This window comes from Ornithodoros turicata, chromosome 4 (assembly GCF_037126465.1).
Source record: "Ornithodoros turicata isolate Travis chromosome 4, ASM3712646v1, whole genome shotgun sequence".
NCBI classification, from domain to species: domain Eukaryota; kingdom Metazoa; phylum Arthropoda; class Arachnida; order Ixodida; family Argasidae; genus Ornithodoros; species Ornithodoros turicata.
The window spans coordinates 27,045,997-27,068,326 of NC_088204.1; the positions used below are offsets into that span (position 1 = coordinate 27,045,997).

The 22,330-nt window shown below is 42.8% G+C and overlaps 2 protein-coding genes across 2 annotated transcripts; one reads left to right on the forward strand and one right to left on the reverse strand.

Annotated features, from left to right (window-relative positions):
- Positions 1-2,330: 2,330 nt before the first annotated feature.
- Positions 2,331-16,546, reverse strand: LOC135391371 (uncharacterized). Its single transcript, XM_064621625.1, has 9 exons — positions 16,262-16,546; positions 15,478-15,594; positions 15,336-15,418; positions 13,719-13,877; positions 13,481-13,568; positions 10,900-11,111; positions 10,420-10,594; positions 8,703-8,789; positions 2,331-3,051 (listed from the first exon to the last, which is right to left on the reverse strand). Exons 1-6 carry the CDS (start codon positions 16,427-16,429, stop codon positions 10,944-10,946), a joined length of 783 nt encoding a protein of 260 aa, XP_064477695.1. The 5' UTR covers positions 16,430-16,546; the 3' UTR covers positions 2,331-3,051; positions 8,703-8,789; positions 10,420-10,594; positions 10,900-10,943.
- Positions 16,547-16,621: 75 nt separating this feature from the next.
- On the forward strand, positions 16,622-21,126 carry LOC135391372 (uncharacterized). The gene is made up of 2 exons (XM_064621626.1): positions 16,622-16,910; positions 18,573-21,126. Exon 2 carries the CDS (start codon positions 18,573-18,575, stop codon positions 21,003-21,005), a length of 2,433 nt encoding a protein of 810 aa, XP_064477696.1. The 5' UTR covers positions 16,622-16,910; the 3' UTR covers positions 21,006-21,126.
- Positions 21,127-22,330: the final 1,204 nt, after the last annotated feature.

A 22,330-nucleotide genomic window follows, 5' to 3' on the forward strand; every position in this document is an offset into this window, starting at 1 on the left:
TGGCTTTTTCCAAGCGCTCTTTGGGAACGCCAACCACACAAAAACATTATCGTCCTCGCAAGATGTATTTTCGACTGCCGCACAAAGTAAATGGAGTTATATATGTGACAGTTGAATGAAATCCGTGCTTGATAGTGTACGTCAATAAGACGCTGTCGCTTTGTAGCAAGTTGCATGATCTCGAAGCGAGTGGAATACTCAAACGGTTTCACTCATTCTTACGTGACCGTTAGATTAGTAAAACGAAGGATGTACCTTGAAACGAAAGAAAAAAAAAAGGAATCGACTATATGGAGCGCGGAATACATTTCCTTTGGAGATTCCCAGATGACTTGATTTCGACGATTATTCGCTAATCGCTAGAACTTCAAACAGCACAATATTCGTCTCAACTTGAAATGGTTCCATAAAATGTGTCCTCTTGACTGCTGTTAAACTAATTTTAATAGGTCCTTTCGAGCAAGGTATGCTTTCTGATTAGGCGGAGGTATCCAGTTTGGCTCTCACGTTTAACCATGACTTCTTCATTTTAATATCGAACACTTTTTCCTTGAAGTGCATGTAGCTTCTCGTAAGGAGAGCAAAATGGTATCAGCCGAAAATTGTCTAATGGTTCACGGCGCTTGATATGGTCATCGAGTTCAATGAATGTGGATACATGAGATGCTGAAACTCTCACAAAATGAATTTCTGCTCTTCAATCATCGTTGATCCAAACGATGCAAATCCTACCAGATATGAACACAAGGTGTCAAATAGAACTCTGTTAGCGTCCCGATATGTATGCGGCTGACATATGGGTGATAGTGAGTATAATAGGGAAAAAATGCTTAAACATATAACCAGACCGCGATCTGTAAATATACACTCTTAATTTTTTTACACCCTTTAGGGTGTATAAAGGGTGTAATCCAAAAGTGCGATAACTCACTCCCTTTAGGGTGTAATATAACACCCTTTTCCACAGATTACACCCTCCAAAAAGGGTGTAATTTGCTACTTCAAAAACACCCTTTAGGGTGTAATCCAAAAGTGCGATAACTCACTCCCTTTAGGGTGTAATTTAACACCCCTGGTAATATTACACCCTTTCAAAAAGGTGTTCATCTGTCAAGTAACACGTGTGTTACTTGACAGATAACATGAAATAGTTCTCACAAATGCCAGCAGCCAGAAACTGAATCCATGCACATGTATGGAGTCCAATAAAAGAGCATTTGAATTACACATGCCCTCGTTGCTAGTTGCTGTGGACACAAAAAATTTCCACGAGCACCAATGGAAATGCACCTGAGAAAAAAAAGTTCAGACTGAGGTCAAATATACTGCCTCTTTATTTTATAATGCAGTAATTTACCTTACATACTGAACATAGGTTACAGTAAATAAATGTTTCAATTGGTTTTACATACTTATCTCTTGCAGTCCAGCAGTTACGTCTACAAGTGCAACACTGGCCATGTTACGTCCAGTCCGCTATCACAGTTCTTTGTGAAAATGAACAAATGTGTTCCATAAAATGTTGGGTTCTAAATGTTCATAAAACGTTCTAAATGTGCACTATCAAAAGGCAGGAACTAGAAAAGCGACCAGTCTGCTATCACAGTTCGTGAAAATGAACAAATGTGTTCCATAAAATGTTGGGTTCTAAATGTTCATAAGACGTTCTAAATGTGCACTATCAAAAGACAGGAACTAGAAAAGTGACCACTCTGCTATCACAGTTCGTGAAAATGAACAAATGTGTTCCATAGAATGTTGGGTTCTAAATGTTCATAAAACGTTCTAAATGTGCACTATCAAAAGACAGGAACTAGAAACGCGACCACTATGCTATCACAGTTCGTGAAAATTAACAAATGTGTTCCATAAAATGTTGTGTTAGAATGTTTTATGAACATTTAGAACACAACATTTTATGGAACACATTTGTTAATTTTCACGAACTGTGATAGCAGAGTGGTCGCTTTTCTAGTTCCTGTCTTTTGATGGTGCACATTTAGAACGTCTTATGAACATTTAGAACACAACATTTTATAGAACACATTTGTTCATTTTCGCAAAGTCATAACTGAAGAACAAAACAAAGAAGAACTGAAGAACAAAAAAGGCATAACTGTGGTAGCAGACTGGTCGCTTTTCTAGTTCCTGTCTTTTGATAGTGCACATTTAGAACGTCTTATGAACATTTATAACATAACATTTTATAGAACACATTTGTTCATTTTCACAAAGAACTGTGATAGCAGACTGGTCGCTTTTCTAGTTCCTGCCTTTTGATAGTGCACATTTAGAATGTTTTATGAACATTTAGAAATGTGCACTATCAAAAGACAGGAACTAGAAAAGCGACCAGTCTGCTATCACAGTTCTTTGTGAAAATGAACAAATGTGTTCTATAAAATGTTATGTTCTAAATGTTCATAAGACGTTCTAAATGTGCACCATCAAAAGACAGGAACTAGAAAAGCGACCACTCTGCTATCACAGTTCGTGAAAATTAACAAATGTGTTCCATAAAATGTTGTGTTCTAAATGTTCATAAAACATTCTAAATGTGCACTATCAAAAGACGGGAACTAGAAAAGCGACCAGTCTGCTATCACAGTTCTTTGTGAAAATGAACAAATGTGTTCTATAAAATGTTCTAAATGTTAACTGTCAAACGACAGAACTATAAAAAAATGTGAAGACAAAAAAGGAAAGCCCGAACAATGCACTGGTGAACTTAAACACAGTTCCACATTTGAGTTCCGCACTGTCTTACGTGGTAGCCCTCACCACTTTGCTGACTAGCTTGATCACTTGTTGCTTTGCCTTGGTAGAGTTCAACTTGTACCACTGACGTTCAATGAACGTCATGACGTTGGTCACTTCTTTTCCATACTGGGCTTGAAAGATCCAATATGCAGCAAATATTGCTGCAATGCCTTCTTCGCCATCCATCACCCGGAAGAGCCGTGTTCCATCAACATGGAGGTACATATGCTGTGCTTCGTCAAGTGAGTCCCCTGTGAACCTGACGCACGGGATCATGGGCATTGGGTCCACCTGAAATATGCTCTCTTAAGCACTGGTGCTCATGAAGCATAAGCAGTACAGTAGAATGCAGAATCAGAACATCACACAGTTCAGTATTTCACTGTGTTTGCAGATAATACCCAAATATATCCTGAAGTTTTCAGGTTTTATTTTTTTAAGCTTGGGGGTAGAATTCGTGTCAATGGCCTCATGTTGATAATTCATGCAAATTCGGGTGCAAAAATTACCACACAACTTTGTTTCTGTTTTTAGTCGGTATGGAATGCTAGGCGGCCGCAAACAGTTTTCCCGCAGTTAGTGCAACCGTAGCGAAATTGAGACGCCTGCAATAGCCGATCGAATCCCCAGGGCGTGGAACACCCTCCTTCGCCTTCATGATACACGTGATAAGAGCCGCCACTATGTGACGCGAGTGGTAGGGACGCTCCTCATTGGACCTGAGATCACATGATCAAGGTGAGCAACACCGCGCAGGCCGGAGTGTCTGCCAGCGGTTTGGAGACACCATGCGTTCTCCGGCTACGTGAAGTCCAAAACGGAGGGTTCAAAGGCTGTCAACGACACAACCACGATTTTTGGGGGACCGCAGACACCACGAGAAGAACGAGTGGTGCAGTCCGAAATTAACTGCGTCTTGTACAGCGAAACCCCAGTGCTTCCCGACAGCATGCAGCCTCTGACCGTTTTCACCGCACAGTTGGTTCAGTGGCTAACAAGTGGCACCACAATGCCTCCGTCATCACTTGCTTTCTGCTACTGTGAATTCTGAGATTGCACTGAAGCCACGGTCACGAAACCTTATTGTGTCAGGCTGGACATATGCTTTGTTTGTTTTTTTAGAAAACATGATATAAATCACATAAAGGATAGAAGTCAACAAGAAACGGCTCGCAATGTTCGTACAAGACGGTTTTTTCTACCAATGAATGACAGGGCTCTCTACCACAAACGTGGGTGATGTGAGAGTGGGTGGGCGATTTTGCAAATTAATTGCGCCGCGGTGAAACAAGTTTGGACAAAAATATTTTTGGGAAATGTTTTTCACATACTGCTTTACAAGATGACAGCAGTTTTTTGCCATGTTAGATACCACTTTAATGCTCCTTTAACTGGGGAGGGAGAGATCTGGCCTATTGCAGAACTGAGGTTCTGCATTGTACTGTTTATACAGAGTCTTAGATGTAATCAACTGTGCGTTTCATGGAAAAATGGTATGCCACTGCCTTGAGGTACCTAGCTGAGGTGCAATCTCGAAGGTAGTAAATGTGTTTAACCCTAAGCAGGCTGGCCGTGATGTGGAGTGTAAATTCAGAGAAAAATAGGGTTAACCCAAAACTAAAATGGGGTGAAGATAAAATGCATCCAGATTTTTAGTCAATTTTCATAAAAGATATTTCTAAAAACTGATGGTCCTGATTGTCACCCTTCTACATGCATGCCCATCTCAAAAGCACCAGTATCATGTATGCCATGGCCATGCAAAGATCTTGAACCTGACTTTAGTGTAAAGGCTGTATAAGCATTTCTGTCAGGGTGTGGTGTCGGGATATTTGATTCAATAGTCAGAGGAACTTTTTTTGTGTATGCGTCTACTATTCTTATTCGAGAATTTCAATATTCACACTCCTCTACTTAATATTCTGTTCGCAGTGTTACATGAGTTTGCACTCAGGTTCAGAGGTGCCCCAACTCATCAGTACAGTTAAACTCCTTTACAGCAAACGCCTTTTTAACAAAAATAAATAAATAAATACAAAAAGAAACTGTAGGAAACTATCGGTAAAGCAAAAACTGGGAGAAGTCTAGCACTTGCAAGTGAATGAAATAAGTATTTAAAGAGACTGAAACATTTATTTTACTGAAAAACAAGCTTTCGGACGGAGTCCGTCCTTCATCAGGTGTGACTTGGGTGAACACTTGGTAGAGATGTTTATGCTAATGTACATAAGAGAATGTGGGCAAAGAAGGTGGTGAGGAGGAAATACAAATTCCAATTAGAGAGGACTGAAGGCACAAAAAAGAAAATACAAAAGAAGGCGACGTACAGTAGGAGTGTTACCGGAGACAAAAAACATTGACAGATCTCAGGCGATCGAGCGAACATGGTAAAGAAGAACGGTGCATGGAAGAAATATTACACTGCTGGGGTTTGAGAAAAGATAAACAATGGCAGCGCTCGTGTTTAGCCTCCATTGTAACGTAAAGAAGCTGAGAAAAGGCTATCGGTTATTAGGAGTTTTGCAAAAGTAGTACATTCTTAAAATGGGTAAAAAAATGAAAAAGTAACAAGCAAAGGAAAATAAAATCTGGGGAAATTGTAACATGTCTGTTGAGAACACAAGGTATATGTACCACAGTTTTAAGACAGAGGCCCTGGAGTTGGTCAAAAAAGGGGGAAGGGGATTGCTTCAGGTGGTCAAATGACCAATACACACGTGGTCTCCTGCAGTAGGGGACAAAACAGGTCAAGAGTTTTTATGCTTAGCATACGCCAGGGTTTTATGTTTAGCAGATGGGCAATGTTTTTGGACCTTCAGAGAAATTGGGGAAACAAGATGATAACGTGGGACAGAAGTGGCCGTTGAGACCATGGGGAATTAAGGACTGGAATTTAGCAATTCAAAATGACTCTCGGTTTTTTGCGTTTGTTGCTGTCAGTTTGTTGTTGTGTGTTAAAGTCGTGTTCAGGAAGGTTAAAATGCAAGGAAACAGTGATTGGTCGCTGATGAACAATGTCTCCTTTATGTCTGTAAAACCGCTCCCGCATAAAATTAATGTTTCTCCGACATACTGAACGTGACATTTGGTGCAGAAGATTATGTAGCAAACAGTATATGAATTTCAGTTAAGAGAGTGTTTTATTTTAAAAGGGAAGTTGTTTTTGTAGCTGTCAATTTGTGTACACGAAACAATAAGTTTACAGGTCTGGCACCGTGTTTTGCCACATGGAGGTGCCACTTTGAGGTTGCTGGTGAATCTTTGACAATACTAGCAGGTTACGTAAGTTAGTCTGTCATTTGAAAGCAACCGAGATGATTCACCTCTGGCCTGATGATGAAACATCTATAGAACTATTCTTTGAGCATTTTAACTCACTGCATCATTCAATTAAAATTTCATGTCAGTTTTCATGCCAATCTGTTAGCTTCTTAAACACAGCCATCTCTCTTAGGTCAGGCTCACTGGCTACCGAGCACCAGTATCTCCATTTTGACATTTATCACTCCCAGAAACAGAAAAGTAACATACCCTATATGGGTAGTTTAAGCACTTAAAAAGGTATATGCTCAGACCAGGAAGATTTTTATAAACATGCACACAACACGACTAAAAACTTCCTAATCCTTCCCCTCTAGTCAGTGATGCCATCCACAAATCAAACTTAAAGGAAAGAGATGTCCTACTAGCACCTAAATTAGAATAGAAAGTCCAATTTTAGTTTTTACCACTCAGTTCCATAAATCTTTCAACAACTGTAAAACAGACCTAAACCGCCATTTGAATAACCTTCACGTTGACAGCATATTCAAGGCAGTTTTCACACAGGCACCCATGGTTGCTTTCAAATGGGAGACTACCTTACGTAACCTGCTAGTATCGTCAAACATTCACCAGCAACCCTCAAGTTGAACTCCATGTGGAAAAACACGATGCTAGACTTGTAAATTTATTGTTTCGTGTACACAGATTGAAGCTGTGAATTTAGCATGCTAGCAGCTACACAGCAGCTGAGATAATAGCTACAAAGACAACTTCACTTTTAAAATAAAACACTCTTAACTGAAGTTCATATACTATATGCTACATAATCTTCTGCACCAAATGTCACGTTCTGTATGTCGGAGAAACATCTAATTCCATGCGGGAACGGTTTTACAGACACAAAGAAGGCATTGTTCATCAGCGACCGCCCGTTTCCTAGCATTTTTGACCTTCCTGAGCACGACTATAACACACCCATAAAGATCGTCATCTTAGAATCAGGCTTTCCTGACAACAATGAATCGAGAGTCATTTTTAATTGCTAAGTTCCAGTCCTTGACTCCCCGATTTCCCCGATGGTCCCAAAACATTACCCGTCTGCTAAACATAAAAACTATTCACCTGTTTTTCACACCCTGCAGGAGGTCGCATGTGTATCGGTCATTTGACCACTTGAAGCAATCTCCCTTAGTACAACTGTATAACGCATCCCCCCTTTTTTTACCAACTCCAGGGCTTTCTCTCTTCAAACTGTGGCGCATAAACCTTGTGTTCTCAACAGACATGTCACAATTTCTCCAGATTGTATTTCCTTTGCTTGTTACTTTTTCATTTCTTACCCATTTTAGAATGTACTACTTTTGCAAAACTCCTAATTACCGATAGCCTTTTCTCAGCTTCTTAACGTTACAATGGAGGCTAAACTCGAGCGCTGCCATTGTTTATCTTTTCTCAAACCCCAGCAGTGTAATATTTCTTCCACCGTTCTTCTTTACCATGTTCGCTCGATCACCTGAGATCTGTCTTTTGTCTCCGCTAACACTTCTAGTGTACGTCGCTTTCTTTTGTATTTTCTTTTTCGTGCCCTCAGATCTCTCTAATAGGAATTTGTATTTCCTCCTCATCACCTTTTTGTCCCCTTTCTCTGCTGTACATTAGTATAAATATCTCTACCAAGTGTTCAATGTATCACACCTGATGAAGGACGGACTTCGTCCAAAATGTTGCTGTTTCAGTAAAATAAATGTTTCAAACCTCTTTAAATCTTAATTAAAAAAACTGAACAAACGAATTTTTTTCCAGTCTTGCCAAGCTCCCCATAGGATGTAATGCATTTGTAGGACTATTACAACGAATTCCTTTGAACGAACATACCAAACTTGACAAAACGATGAGCATGAAAAAAAAAAAAAGAGCATAAACACCCAGCATGTGCTGAGATTCCAGTGCATGGGGACACCGCACAGCAATCGTCGGCATTTGCTGAAACCATTTATTGGCTCCCACATCATTGCTAATTTCACACAGTTTGGGACTGCTGGAAGAGTAGAACGTGAAGGGACAGGAGCCTTGAGCCTGATGACAAACACGAAGAGACAGCCACAAGGAAACAGTTCAGAACCAACAATACATTTATTTAAGTCACAAGGCAAGAAGCAGGAAAACTTAGCATCGGAGAAATGGCTGCAGACGTGTTGTTCACGCAAGGGGTCAACCGCATATTTCGTGAAAGGTTAGTATGTTATTGCCTTGATGCGTGCAGAGTAGGTGAATTTTGGTGGGTAGAACACGTAACAAAATCGTATATGGGGGGACATAAACTGCCGTTGCTGGTTCTCAGCTGTCTCCCATGTAGATGTCTCTTCATGACCCTCCTCAAGCTCAAGGTTCTATACTAAAGAGGCCCACCATGAATATACACCAGCTACAATTTAATCTAGTATTTATGTATTTGCACGTAGATAATTCCTAGACACACTTCTTGCACACCACTGTATCATGCAGTGGCACGTAAAAGTCAATCACAGAACCATTCTCCTTGGTACAAGCCCCGTGGCAACTGCCACTGATGCATTGTACTACGTAGTGCAATAGTGTTGCCACACAAAGGTGCAGATATAATGACAACTCAGGCAGGAAAGCAACTTCAATGACGTAAATAAAAGGAGGGCACTCACGTTTTCATGCACAAAGAGGTGGTGACAGAGCACTTGTCTCTCGCAAGGAACAGCCCAGGATGTTCAAAGCAGCCACAGCAAGCATGTCTGTAATACATGCACTATTTTTAGTATGTGCAACAATGAGCTGTGCTAGTCCCTGAGGGAATGATGACGGGAAAGACATGAATTATGGTGATCACACCAATTTCAGTTCTCTACACACACTCCTGTAATGTTAAAGCTCTTGAGCTTCCAGTGCAGTGAAGACCTATGCTGCCTTCCTGACACTGCAGTACGCTAGGGCCCTTGATTTTCAGGCAAAAAACCCGATAAAGCTCGTTTATAACCTGCGATCTATGATCTACGTCAAAGCATTCATGTTAACCCAATAAGACCTATAATCTGGGCTTGCAAATGTTGCAAAGGAAGGGACTTCATCTGCAGACGTGCGAACTACAGCAACTGCTGCAACCACTCCTGACTGCCATGTGCCAGGCAGCATGTTGCTTCGTGCCCCTATGAAATGTTTACTCGAAAACAAAACAAGTCTGACTGCAAGATATTATAACTCGGAGTTTAAGTAACAGTTATTTCAAATGTCTTACAGATATTGAATATCTAATATCTGTTCAAAGGATCGCTCGCAAGAAACTACACGAAACGGTAAATTGCAGCAACAGAAACCTAGATTTAGCACTTATATGTCTACGAAAGCGTACGGGTCATCATCAACACATACTGTCGTATTCCACAAAGCGTGAACTCATGGACACATATTCACAATAGGCACACGGCCTAACGTCTTTCCCAGGGACTGTGGAAGAAATCCGTACCCGCCAATGAATTGCTAGCCTCCTCGGCCGGGATCAAACCCGCTACCTTGGGGTTGGAAGGCCGACACGCTACCTACGAAGCCACCGAGGGCGGCCCTGATTGCAAGACGACCCCCCAACATTGAACCTCGGAATTAGGAAAACAAGTTTGATGCAAGTGAGCAAAATTCTGATGACACAGCGTATGGGTGTTTTTCAGACTGTGCACTCCGAGCAGCACGTGTGTTGCCTATCGCCAATAAGCGTGGGAACTTAAACACATGCTCACAGCTCAACGAGAATTCCACTGCCAGTCAAATGGCAATCTTGATGTTGGGGATTGACCTTCAAGTACGAAAGCTCATCTTGCAATTGAGTAAAGACCGTATTCTCTCACTTTAGTTCAACACAGTAATGTGCCATGCGTTTTCTTCCCACTCACAAATACACTTCTCAGCAGACATTCCTCACCAGGGCCTCCTCACATTTACATCACAGAGTTTAAGGTGAGGTGAGGAAAATAATGTTTTGGAGTGAGTCGAGGCCAGGAAAAATTCCAGAAAAATTCTTGGAGGAAGTAAAAGTGTCAAAAAATGTTTTGAGGTGAGGTGATGGCAGAAAAGTTTTAAAAACAAATTTTTGGAGGTGAGGTGGAGAAAGGGCTTCAAAAATCTGTCTAGGTTTAGGTGAGATGATAAGAGATGAGAGGACAATTTTTTTTTTCTCCTGGAAAATTGAGGTGAAGTGGAATGCCTGCCACTGCTTCTCAGTATATCACCTGAGTTCACCCTATTTGGCAGGTCCCTCTTTTTCAACATGAGTTTTTATCCCGTGATTAAAAAAAAAAAAAAAAAAAAACGAAAACTGGGTGCCGTATGAACGGTCATCACCTGGACTTAAATCAGAGTACAGCTGTGGCTTACGTTTCTTTCGTGTTGCGCCTACATCTTCCAGGTGTGGGATGTGTTTCGCCTTTTCCTGCAGCGGGCTGCCAGTACGAATAATACCACTAACAGTGAGCCTGATCACTTCCTCGACACCACGCTGCACAGGCTGGAGGGCTTCTTTACTTGTGGCACTCTCAAACTCGTTGAAGAACTGGGAAGAAACATCTGAACCAAGGTGTGCATTGCAATAAGCTAAATTAGACACCCGTGTTGGAAATATGAAAACAAGTGAGAGGCAGACATTAGTGCATGGTAGGAGATTGGGAGCTTTTTTGCATTTGGGTTAGAGTGCAGCAGCACTATTGCTATGGAAATAAAGGAGGAAGAACGTTGGTTGGCCATGCAACGAGTGGTCCGCTCTCTCTAGTAAGAAAAAACTGGCTGGGACAGAAGAAAAGTAACAGCTATTCACATATTAGCAGCATAAGTCATGTACATTTCACTTAGTCCACATACCCTGCCGGAGGCCATGATGTACGGGTATTTTACTACAGTAACAGTCACAGGCAGAGTGGCGAGGTCTGCAGCTCTGCTTCGGTGGTTGCCGCCATTCTCACTTTGATTTGGAACTCATCAGGGTCTGTCTTTTTGCCCTCGCTTCTTAGCCACTGCTCATGTCTCTCTATACTTGTTTCATCTTCATGCTGACTGGCAGTATGAACATCAGACTGAAACAAAAGGCAAGCAAGTTCACAATGAGGGAAAGAGTTTGTAGCGAATTCATAAATGCAAAAAATATAGTTCCTGTCTTATAAGAGGCAAGCACACGATGAATCGAACTGGGCGCCGCCCCGTGTACGAAAACACACAAAGCCGAAGTGAACTTTTGTCACACAAATGCACTGCCACTACTCGATATTGCATGGAAAGTAAGCTTCTGTAAAGAGGTCACCCCACAATAGTTGTATACATGCGGCATAGTCTGCTTTTGAAACAGAACAGAATTTTGCAGTTCTTAAATTGCAGAACTTCGTGCCAACCATCTAATTTCACAACACATGCTGAATTCTGAAATTTTGTGCAAGTGCATTAATGGAAACACACTTTTTGTTAAATAAATGTTGGGAGAATCCTGTTTACCAGTGTTGGATATGGCTTTATTTCCTTGCATTAATGCAAACTTATTTTGAGTCACAGTTACATTAGAATGAACAAGCTCTTGCTGTACAAAAGCATTGAGCAAGTAAACCGCCTTCAATTTGTAATTAGTAATGCAGAAATTTACACCCAGATATCCTATTGTATATTAAGTTCCCCTTTTAACTGTTTGTACCTCTCGTTGTGTCCTCCGCAATTCACTAGGGCTGCTCAGCATCAGTTCCACTTCGCTTGCTTGCAAATTTGGCGCGATTTTGTTTGCACTTGTTCATGGTTATGCACCTTGCGTCGCTCGTTCTTGAACTTATTGCGGAGAGCAACAAGCCAAGAGCTCTAAACACAGTGAGAATTAAAGGAGGTCTTAAATAAAATACATAGAATTGTACTGTGACATGCGGCATCATTCGTGTAGCAAGTAAGCAAAAATTGGAGGGACATCACAATGCATGCACAACAGAGAAATATGCATTTAACTGTACTTTGTGGTCCTGAACTTTCACATAGTGTGCTAGAAATTTTAGTAAAGGTACTGCCACAGTCACTCTATGCTCCTGGTCATATAACTCTGCCGTAGTGCGATGGGAGAGCTCTTTCTGGGAAAAAAATGAGGCCAGTAAGACGACGTTTCCTACACTAAGGACGCGCACCGAAAGCACTAGCAGCCTGTGCTTCGCCTCTTTTGTCTGCCACTTGTCGTAAAATCGTGCTGTAAAAACGTTTTTACAGCACATGACTTTGGTAGAGGACGTGTGATTCTGTACATGTTTTAAATTGACTAGAAAAACAACAGAAATGCACACAACGACACAGTACTTCGACTGCGACAAGCTTGCATGTTCGATATGTTCTCACGTGCATGATATTGTTATGCACTGTGGTGTCGCGTCTGCACACAAGCGCTGTATCATTTTCAGGGAATGCCAGAATGATGTGTTGGCCACTATGCTCTGAGGGTGCGTCTCTGAACGGCTCACTTATCAAAACTGCAGAAGGGCTGTGTAGTGCGCTGTAGTGCCGGCAGCTGTTCAATAAAACGTGCAATGCAACCATGGAAGGATTACTAAAATCAGGTATGTTGCTATCGTTAGGTTGTTACTAACTGTAGATTTGTGTTAATATTCATCAACTGTTTGGGTTTTCTATTGCTTCACACGGTTGCTTCTGTAGCTGCGACTATGAGCGTCACTCGGAATCTGTTGGCAGATAAGAAAAGAAAATTTAAAAAATGAGAAGGAAAGCTAATGTCTAAGCATTGGTGAAGTTTGACCTGATAACCTGCACTGTGGTACGCTGCGACATTAAGGTAGCCCCAGCCTACCAACAGCCCATACTGAAAAAATGCGAGATAGTTCTCATTGGACGATCAAGACCTGGTATCTAACAGATTTTGATTGCAATCCAAACAGGCACAGATATGTTAGCAATAATGTAGCTGTTACTGTGGCCCTGGTGTTCTCATGACAGTAACATTAGGGTCATTACTAGGTGCCTGCTGCAGCAGGCATATTTTGCCTTGCCCTCAACAATGAGTCTCTTCTCTTCTGGACGTGCCAATTGGGCAACACACTGCGTCAGGGAAGTCTATGCTGAGTTTCCGTAGGACGCCACCAGGAAAGCATCAGCTTAGAACTGAGTGATTGCAACTGTCAAGGAAGGATGGTGTGGCTGCTCCCTTTGTGCACGTCGCAGACAATAAAGATGGTGGAGGAATCAAAAAAGAAAGAAACGGTAAGAAAATTTGTGCATAACAAGAGCCCATCTTTTGCTCTGTAGTGTATGTGGAAAAAGTACAGCCAACAGTTGATGGCTAACAGTGGTGTTTTTCCCCCCACGGTGGTGTGTGTCATTCATAATGGTCAAATCAGTTGGGCCCACAAGGAAGATATCACATTTCTAATGATGTAGCAACAAAAAGGTAGTCGAAACTGTTGGAACTCACAAATCCGGATCCAATGGAGTCAGCAAGGTGCGGGTAACGCTCAAGAAATAGGCTGATGACTTTGTAATAAAAAACACGAGAAGGGTATCTGCAAGGATAACAGTAATATGTGCTGCACTAAAGTGGGACTCTGAATTATATGTCGAATACTCTGCAACCACATTGTAGGACTAACTAGGCCCCATTGCAATTTGATAACAGCACTGCTGCATTACTGCATTCAGTTAATCATCCTTACAATGTGAAGGGCATGACTGATTGGTACAAGAACTCGACGATTTTGATCTCGAGGGAAGATGTCAAGGGCTCTCCGTTTGCTACCATAAGTAGAGACCCATGCAGCCAACCAAAGTCCGGAAGGTCATATGCTTTCCCATCACGGTCTTCAATGTCATTCCTGCAACAATATTTCAGATTGTGCATGCAATGCAATAAACGAGTGTTTCAGTAAGTTGCCAAACCGCACATGAGAACATTTTTCGCAGTCACCGGTTAGTCATGTGTGCCTATGCAGTGTGTCCATATGGGTGGTTCCCTCAACTCAGGCAGGGTGGTCTGGACACCATCACTGATTTCCCTTGAAAAAAAAAAAAAAGAAAAGAAACATGTTGTACCGTAACGTGCATGCACACAGCAGCAACAAATATTTTGGCTCTATGTGTTGTGGTCCACCAAAAACAAAATCACAAAAAATTGACACGGCGACAGAGCTTTCTGACGGAATGTTTTTGACATTTTATTCCTCGCCATCGGACGGTTCCAAACTAGATTTTTTTTTTGCACAATATGTCAGGTACAACGACTTTCAGCGTGTGTAAACAGCACCGGTCAATTCTATTTTGATCTTTAATTCAAAATCGCCAAAGCTGCAAGAAAAATAAGATTTTGCTCATATTTGTCCTTAAGCTGTACTCCTGCTGTATACGCCATCGAGATATATGAGGTACCGCTGTGTAGGTCGAAGCGTGCTCTTTAAATCTATGTCAAATTTACATGTCTGTACTTTTTCCCACTTTCGTCAAGGCGGTGTAGAGTACAGCTGTGTTTTCAAAATGGTTTTTTTTGGACTCTCGTTTCTCAAAAACCCCACCTCCGATTTCCTTCATATTTTGTAGTTATATAGCCCAGGCTATGACCTACATGTGTTCGCAAAAAGGAAGGTTCCTTCTCAGCACAACTCGGGATAACACGCAACAAACATGGAGTGCGGAGCACGCATGTCAAAATCGTTTCGTCAGAAAGCTCCGTCACCGGGTCAATTTCTTTGGGATTTTTTGGGGGGCAGACCACAACACATAGAGCCAAAATAATTGTTGCTCCTGTGTGTATGTGTGTTGCGATACAGCATATATTTTTTCAAGGAAAATCGGTGATGGTGTCCGGACCACCCTGCCTGAGTTGAGATGGAATCACCCCTATATACTCTCAGCATCGCATTGTGGATGAACAGTTTGCGTCATTAAGTACATTTTACAGGGGCGGACTGGGACAAGAATTCTTATGGGGAAATTTTGTCAAACCAGTCCCTTCGCTGTAATCTTTAGCACTGGCTATGATCTGCCTTCCCAGTTGCCAAAGTATATCCAGCCCCCAGCAGCCTCCCAGAAAGTTTCCCCAGTTTGGCCAGCAACATGTCAGCATCTTGTGCCTGCAGTTCATCAGGGTGCTGCAAATCAAATCAAGTGAAATTTTGTGGGAGGTCTTTACTATTGCACACAGATGGCAGATACGAGCAACCAAATTCCACAGATTTAGCAGCACATGGTACCTACAGCACATCAACATGTGAGCACAATATCATGATATAGTGGTATAGGGTAGCCTAATTCCATGTAAGTCAAACAGGGCACTTTACGTTTTTTCTGGAACAGCACTGCTCATGCTTGGCTGCTGCATCTCCAAATTAGAGCATGATAGCAACTGAGTCAACGTCAGCTCCTGGGCAGAAATGTACATGAGCAAATAGCAGCAAACAATTTCTCTGTCTGTGGCAAAACCTTTTCTGTTGGTTGGGGCTGCACATTAGTACCCGGAGTAAGCCGTACAGTAGACAGGTGGGGTATCACATCATCGTCCGCAATGGTCACAAAACAGTCAAAATCCTTGTCGTACAACTGCAAGTACACAGTGAAACATTAGCGGAGCATAGGGATTGCTGGAATGGGTGCAAACAATGCACTGCTGGTCCTCGACAATGATCTCGTGTAAAACTAAGTAACTTGCTCCAAAGACCCCCAATAGAGCTATATCTTGCACCTATCAACGCTGCAGGTTAATAGCAGCAAGGGTAGACGGCTTGGTAGTCAAAAGTAGCGCTATAGCACAGGACAAAAGCCGAAGATAACACCACTTCATTTCACGGGCAAATGTCAGTCCCTTCAAGCTAGTCATCAAAACATAATTGTGGTACGTGTGCGCTGTTCCACACACATCAAATTCAAATGTACGGTAGTGTTGCGCCTACAGTAGATATTTTCCTCTAAGCAGCGCACGGGTTGTGGGCCCTTTTGTCCGGAACGCGCTCTGAGAAAAGGAGCATTCAGACTTCAGACTCGAAAAATGCCGCACCGTCGTCGCTAACAATGCTAATTAACAACATACTGTGTATGAGCAAGTCTTTATGCGATCATAAAAGGTTGCAAAACTTGGCATTCGCCGCTATATGCCCGAGGGACGCTACGGAGACGCCGGGCTCTCGTCACCGGCTCAGTTCCCTCGTTTGTACCTCACGATACTCGCGAACACACAGCAGCTAACAGTGACAGGGCAGAAAGGGAATACCTTGAATGTCGCAGTCGCTCCCGTGCATGACAAATTCTCGCTCAGCAAACTGCACTGTTTTACAGCGTCTTTCAACCTCGTGAGTGTGACGACATGGGCGTCGTTGAACTGAAACTTGCGTTTCAACTCTGATCCTTCCACCTCCACAAGGCATGCCAGCGTCGACATTATGTGCTGGATGTCGAAACACCTTTCCGAACAATATTTGCCGCTGTTAGTGTAACCAATACCACAAGCTTAGCGGCTTAGCCTCACTGGTTCCAAAACGCGGAGTCACATGTCAACCGCCAAACACCAAACTATGGGGCTTGGATTGGATTGGATCCGCAAGCCGCGAAACGGCGGATCGTCGTCGTGGCTCGTGTATCTGAGCATCTGATTTATGCAGAATCATCAGGAACAATTATAGTTTCACTGTCTCAAGCCTATCTTATTTCTGTTGTACATTTCTGAGACAAACAATACAAGAGCGGGCTTCCTTTACGCCTTTACGCTGGTCGTAATCTCTTTGCGCATGCACTTTCCGACAGATAGTTGTGAACTTGCTCCTTGTTCAATGCCGGCCGGTTCCGAAAGTTGTGCCGAACGTCCGGACTGCAGTAACTGAGAAACGAAGCCTTCTGACAGCACAGATAATCGGCACACCACGGTGAGATTTTTCCTTGTTATGAAGGAAGTATGCAAGTTGGGAACATAGTGACAACGCGCCGCACCAATACTGCCGCTTCCTTCGCACGGCGTTCGCACGATGACGCCAAAAACATGAGGAGCCTTTTACGAGGCACATTATCTTTTTTTTTTTTTTTCTGAGTGTAGTGTAATATGTTTATTCATCGTGAATCGCCTGGTACGGAAAGGGATCCGTTAATAGTGAGTTTTAGTGGATCGTACGCTATCGCCTTTGCGTACGTAAGGAATAGCGTTGGTGGTTATGCGCACGCGCAAAACACAAAGAGAGCTTCGCGCACTGCGCAGAACCACTACGCTATCCCCTACGTACGCAAAGGCGATAGCGTACGATACACTAAAACTCTCTATTGGTGGAGGGGGGTGGCGCAAAGCGGCCCACTTACCGGGTGACGCGTACTGACGCCACTGTCCATGAGACTGAGGGAAACAGGAACGACTCATACACACGAACACTCAACCCCAACAAGGCACTACACAAAAGAGTTGAGTGGAAGCCGTACCGCCCCTTGTTGATGTGCCCAAACTCAGGCTTGTCCGTCATGGACGTCACACCTGGCTTCCTTGCATTTGCGTCATTTTATGAGTAGAAATGCTAGCCTAGTTTCCATGTGTCTGTTTATGATTGTCATAGTCTGACTTGTCTGCGTGTTTCATATTGCGTGGTAAGCTCTGATATTTTTTTCATATGCGTCGCCATTTCTCAAGTCAACCTAACCTATATATTTCGATGAAGGAGGAGCCAAGGGTTTTTCTTGATAGGGTGGGGCTGATATTCCTCCTTAATTTTTTTTTTGTCTTTTGCTTATTTGGGGTCGTCCAGGCTAACGCAATGGGAATAGGAAAGTCGCGCAGCCAAATGACTCATAATTTTATGTGCCACGAAATAAGATACATACACTATATATATACAATATGTAATATAATTAACAATATATAACTAAACAATACAGATAAACTGTGCTGACATTAGTCAGCAAAGCCTGAGGAAAAACCCCCAGACAGCACAGCCGGTGGTGGGATTCGAACCTACTGCTCCCATTTATATGGCACGACCTTGGCAACTGCCAGAGGGTGGACGCCTTATCTTACTCGACTTGAGGAATGGCCAAGCCATGCATTTAAGGTGTTGATTAGTCGAGGATTGAAACCCTTCTCTCCAAAATCAAACTTTTGGTTTCCATTGAGGGGAACGATGGAGGCACTTTCGTCCGATGTATGCTTGCCATATGTCTGCCTTAGTGCATGTAGTTCTGCTCTAGAATAGTACTGCACAATGTTTCCAGGCCAGTTACGCATAGTAAAGCATAGCAAGTACATTATTTATGAAGGAAGTTGCCTCGGGACAGGAGCCGCTGATATTTCGAACCATGCAGAGAGTCTGTTCGAAATATCGGCAGCTCCTGTCCTGAGGCAACTCCCTTCATACTTCTCTACCGGTTCGCTGGATTTCTATCCATCTAAGTACGTCATTTGTTCTTTTATATGTTTTCTTACTGCGCAAGCACATCTTTCAGAAAGTGCGGCCAGTTGCTAGTGAATATTCTACGTGATACTGTTTTTCCTGTGTCGTTTCTGAATCAATTTCATTAACGTCAAATATGCTATTCTCTTGTCTCCCCAGATGCCGAGACCGCAACACTTTCCCTGTCCACGGTGTCAGTGGAGGTCACTGACCTTGAAGTCCCTCTTTCGCCACATAGGCTCGTCGCACGCCCACGAGAGGAACTGGATTTGTGGCCTACAGGGGTGTATGTCCACACATAAGTCATATGCTGCTTATCGAAGGCACGTCTCTAACAGGCACAATGGTCTCCTAAAAGATGAAGACCCAGCAGCGAGCACGTCTCAGGATGTTCATGATGAAGGTGGTCAACAGCTCATGGAAAGTGCTGACCAGGGCGTTGATCACTCTCAAAATGTGAATTTGGAAAGTGACGCAAATGAAGTTTCTGGGGAGCTGAATGAAACTTTCGGAGAGTCTCAAGTGACTGAAATGCAAGAGTTTTCACCTATGCCTGATCCTGTAAAAAGCATGAGCTTGCTTTTTTTGAAATGGAAAGAGGGAATGAGGCTGCCTGAGGCAACAGTGAGTGAGATCGCAAATGACATTATACTGTACCTACAACAGTTTGTGCAGCAGTCTTCAGACATGCCAAGTGGGGCACTCGTTCAAGATGTTATAAAAGAACTTCCTGCACTCCAGACGAAGTCAGGCCGGGAACAATATTGGCAAAGCACGCTGCCCTATGTAACTCCCACAACAATTGTGTTGGATAAAAAGCCAAATGGAAAGGCCATAACCTATCAGTACATCAGCATTCTGAAGGTCTTAAAGAAGTACCTGCAGTCCCCTAATGCCTCTTTTAGAAGTGGACAGAGAGCTGAAGAGGGCCGCCTAGCTTCAGTTTTCGATGGGTCCGCATTCAGGGATCACAAGTACTTTCAGGGGGATACAAGCAAGCTGTGTATCCAACTCTACACAGATGAGTTTGAACCTTGCGATCCATTAGCTGCAAAAAGGGGGAAACACAAGCTAATGGTGGTTTATTATTCTGTCCTCAACGTTCCTCCCGAGTGTAGATCACTTCTTCAGCACATACACCTTGCATTAGTCGTCAAGGAAAAGGCTGTAGAGCAGTATGGCCTTCACCGCATCTTGGAACCGCTTGTGAAAGAGATTGTGGAGTTGGAGACGGAAGGCATCGTCATTGACTCTACAAAATACACCGGATCAGTGCTGTGCCTTACAGGAGATAATTTATCAAGCCATCGCGCAGGAGGCTTCTCTTGCGGCTTCAGTCATGGCCGTGTGTGCCGCTTTTGCATGGCTGTACATCATGAACTGTCTGTGAAACACAGTGAGAGAGACTTTGTTTTGCGCTCTCCACAGGGTCACAAGTATCACCTCGAAATGCTGGAGAATGGCCTCCCAGCACTGTCATTGTATGGTGTGAAGTCACAGTGTGCACTGACGTTTGAAGGTTTTGAGCCAACAGAACACCTACCTCCCGATCTAATGCATGATCTTCATGAAGGGGTCATACCCTTTGTCTTGAAACATGTGCTCTTTAGACTTGTTATTCAAGACAAGTGTTTCACCTTAGAGACATTGAACAAGTGCATCGAAACTTTTGCGTATGACCCATGCGACGCAAAGAACAAACCAGAACCAGTTGCTCGAACTGCACTGGTAGGCAAGGGCACACTGAGAGGCAGCGCGTCGCAGAAGTTTTGCTTTCTTAGGCACCTGGCGCTCTATATTGGTGAATGTGTGTCCTCAGAAAATCGGGCATGGAAAATCTACCTTCTCCTCAGGGAGGTAGTCGACCTCCTAATGTGCAGAGACATTCCTGTTGACCACATCCCCTATTTGTATCGTCGCATCGTATTGTTCAGACAAGAATTTGAATCTGTTTTTCCTGGTGTTAAAGTGCCGTGCAAGATGCATTATCTCCTGCACTATCCATCCTTCATCTACAAGTATGGGCCACTGGTTGCATTATGGTCGATGCGATACGAAGCCAAGCACCAGTACTTCAAGGATGTTGCCAGGAAAATAAAAAACTTCAAGAACATTGCTTTTTCTCTTGCACAGAGGCACCAGTTGTATCAGATGTTTGTGTGGACACAGCACACTTTGGAGGATGCCATAACCACCGTCGCCAGCAAGACTGTTGTTCTGGAGCATGCACCTGAGCCACTTAGGTTATATCTTGCAAGCAGCAGTGGTCAGGAACAGCACATTTGTTCCATGAAAAGTGTGACAGTGAATGCCAGAACATACACCACGGGCTGTGTAGTGACACAACTCCAAGAAGATGACTTGCCAGATTTTTATGAGGTGTGTGGCATTTATGCTGTCAACCGCCGTGTCACTCTCTTTCTAAGGCGGCTTGTCACGGAGGAGTTCGACACACACTTATTTGCTTATGTGGTGAGTCGCAGTCAGGAAACAATGGTGACAGACAGACTTTCTGACTTCCTTTCTGACCTACAAACTGTCCACAGGAAAGAACACAGGGACGTAGTAAACCCACGACAAGCACTCCTGTGATCTTGATGTGGTTGTAACAGTTGTGACCTTGTGCAGTTACAGTTAGTGTGTATGTGGTGTGTGCAGTGTATATATACGTGTTGTTATGAAGTGCAATGCATGTGTCATTATAAAATTGGTGCCATCACTTCATAGTCTGTGTCACCCTTTGGTACGTTCATGCAAACAGCTTTCACTAACTGCTCACGGAAGTGATGCTGTGGTGGGTGGTATGGGCTTGTGCTACGGTATACAGTGTGTGGAAACTTCTTTTCCAATCAGCTGCTACTCCTCTGGCTTTTTCGCTGAGCTGGACATGTACTGCTTGTGACATACTTGTCTGTCATTTGGGTTTCACGATTTCGCAGTATTTTGCAGTGTGCTGCAGGTAGTGAGTAATGAACAGGCACAGTTGATTTCTCCTGACCTGTCTGTTGCATATTACTTGCAATGACTGTTGACAGAGGCTGCGCGAACGCTTTGAAAGCCTGAAACTCAAATTTCAGACAAGCATGTTGCAAGCAGTACAATGTAGAGGCAAAATTTCTAGCGAGGTGCCCCATTGTATGCATCTGTAAGGAGCATGAAGCATATCATTGTGTTAAAAAAAAATACAGTTCATGTACAAAACTCTATGGCCGCTGCACCCATTTTACGCCTCTTTTACACCCAAGCTGAATGGATGTTGTAAATAAGGTGTTAAGTTATTATTACACCCATTTAACACCCCTCATCCGAGGGTGTTTCTTCGAGCTGGTGTAATTTGGGAGTAAAAATAGGTTTACACCCCAATTACACCCGGATTACACCCTAAAGGGTGTAAAAAAATTAAGAGTGTATGATAGTCTACATTTCAGTAGGTTAGGTTTAGTAGGTTCTCCCCTCATCTCTATGTTGTCGATCTATAAGAAAGCATTCAATTAGGTCCAAATTACAATCTTTCAATTGATAGATTCGAAATGATAGCTTTCCAACTCAATGTCGAATAATTATGGATGATATAACATAAGGTATTGGTTGGCGAGTCTATCCACCATGTCGCCCTGTTAATGTATGATTTCTATCGTTTCTTGCGTTAACTATTTACAATTATTGCTAAGATTGGTTGCAGGTGGATCTATCCCTGTCTCTCGAGAAAGGGATGGAGGTTACATATTTGAGTATCAGATGTCCTATAATTAAAAAAATGAATTTGATTTGATTGTCATCGTATGGATTGAAAACATCTTATTGAAGCTAAAAGCCGTGTCCCTGATGTAAAATAATTATCGCTAGCTTTGATTTCATTCTTCAGATAGAAACATAGTGGTGGTCGTTTGTCGTTTTCATAGACTGCTTGAGTCTCA

Bases quoted from the DNA above. Each gene is read 5' to 3' on its own strand.
- LOC135391371 (XM_064621625.1), bottom strand. From the start codon at position 16,429: ATGTCGACGCTGGCATGCCTTGTGGAGGTGGAAGGATCAGAGTTGAAA. The intron at 15,419-15,477 runs GTTTTGCCACAG...ATTTCTGCCCAG, and splicing joins AGCCCCAACCAACAGAAAAG to GAGCTGACGTTGACTCAGTT. The intron at 11,112-13,480 runs GTGAGTTCCAAC...CTTTTGTTTCAG, and splicing joins ACTCCATTGGATCCGGATTT to TCTGATGTTCATACTGCCAG.
- LOC135391372 (XM_064621626.1), top strand. From the start codon at position 18,573: ATGCCGAGACCGCAACACTTTCCCTGTCCACGGTGTCAGTGGAGGTCA.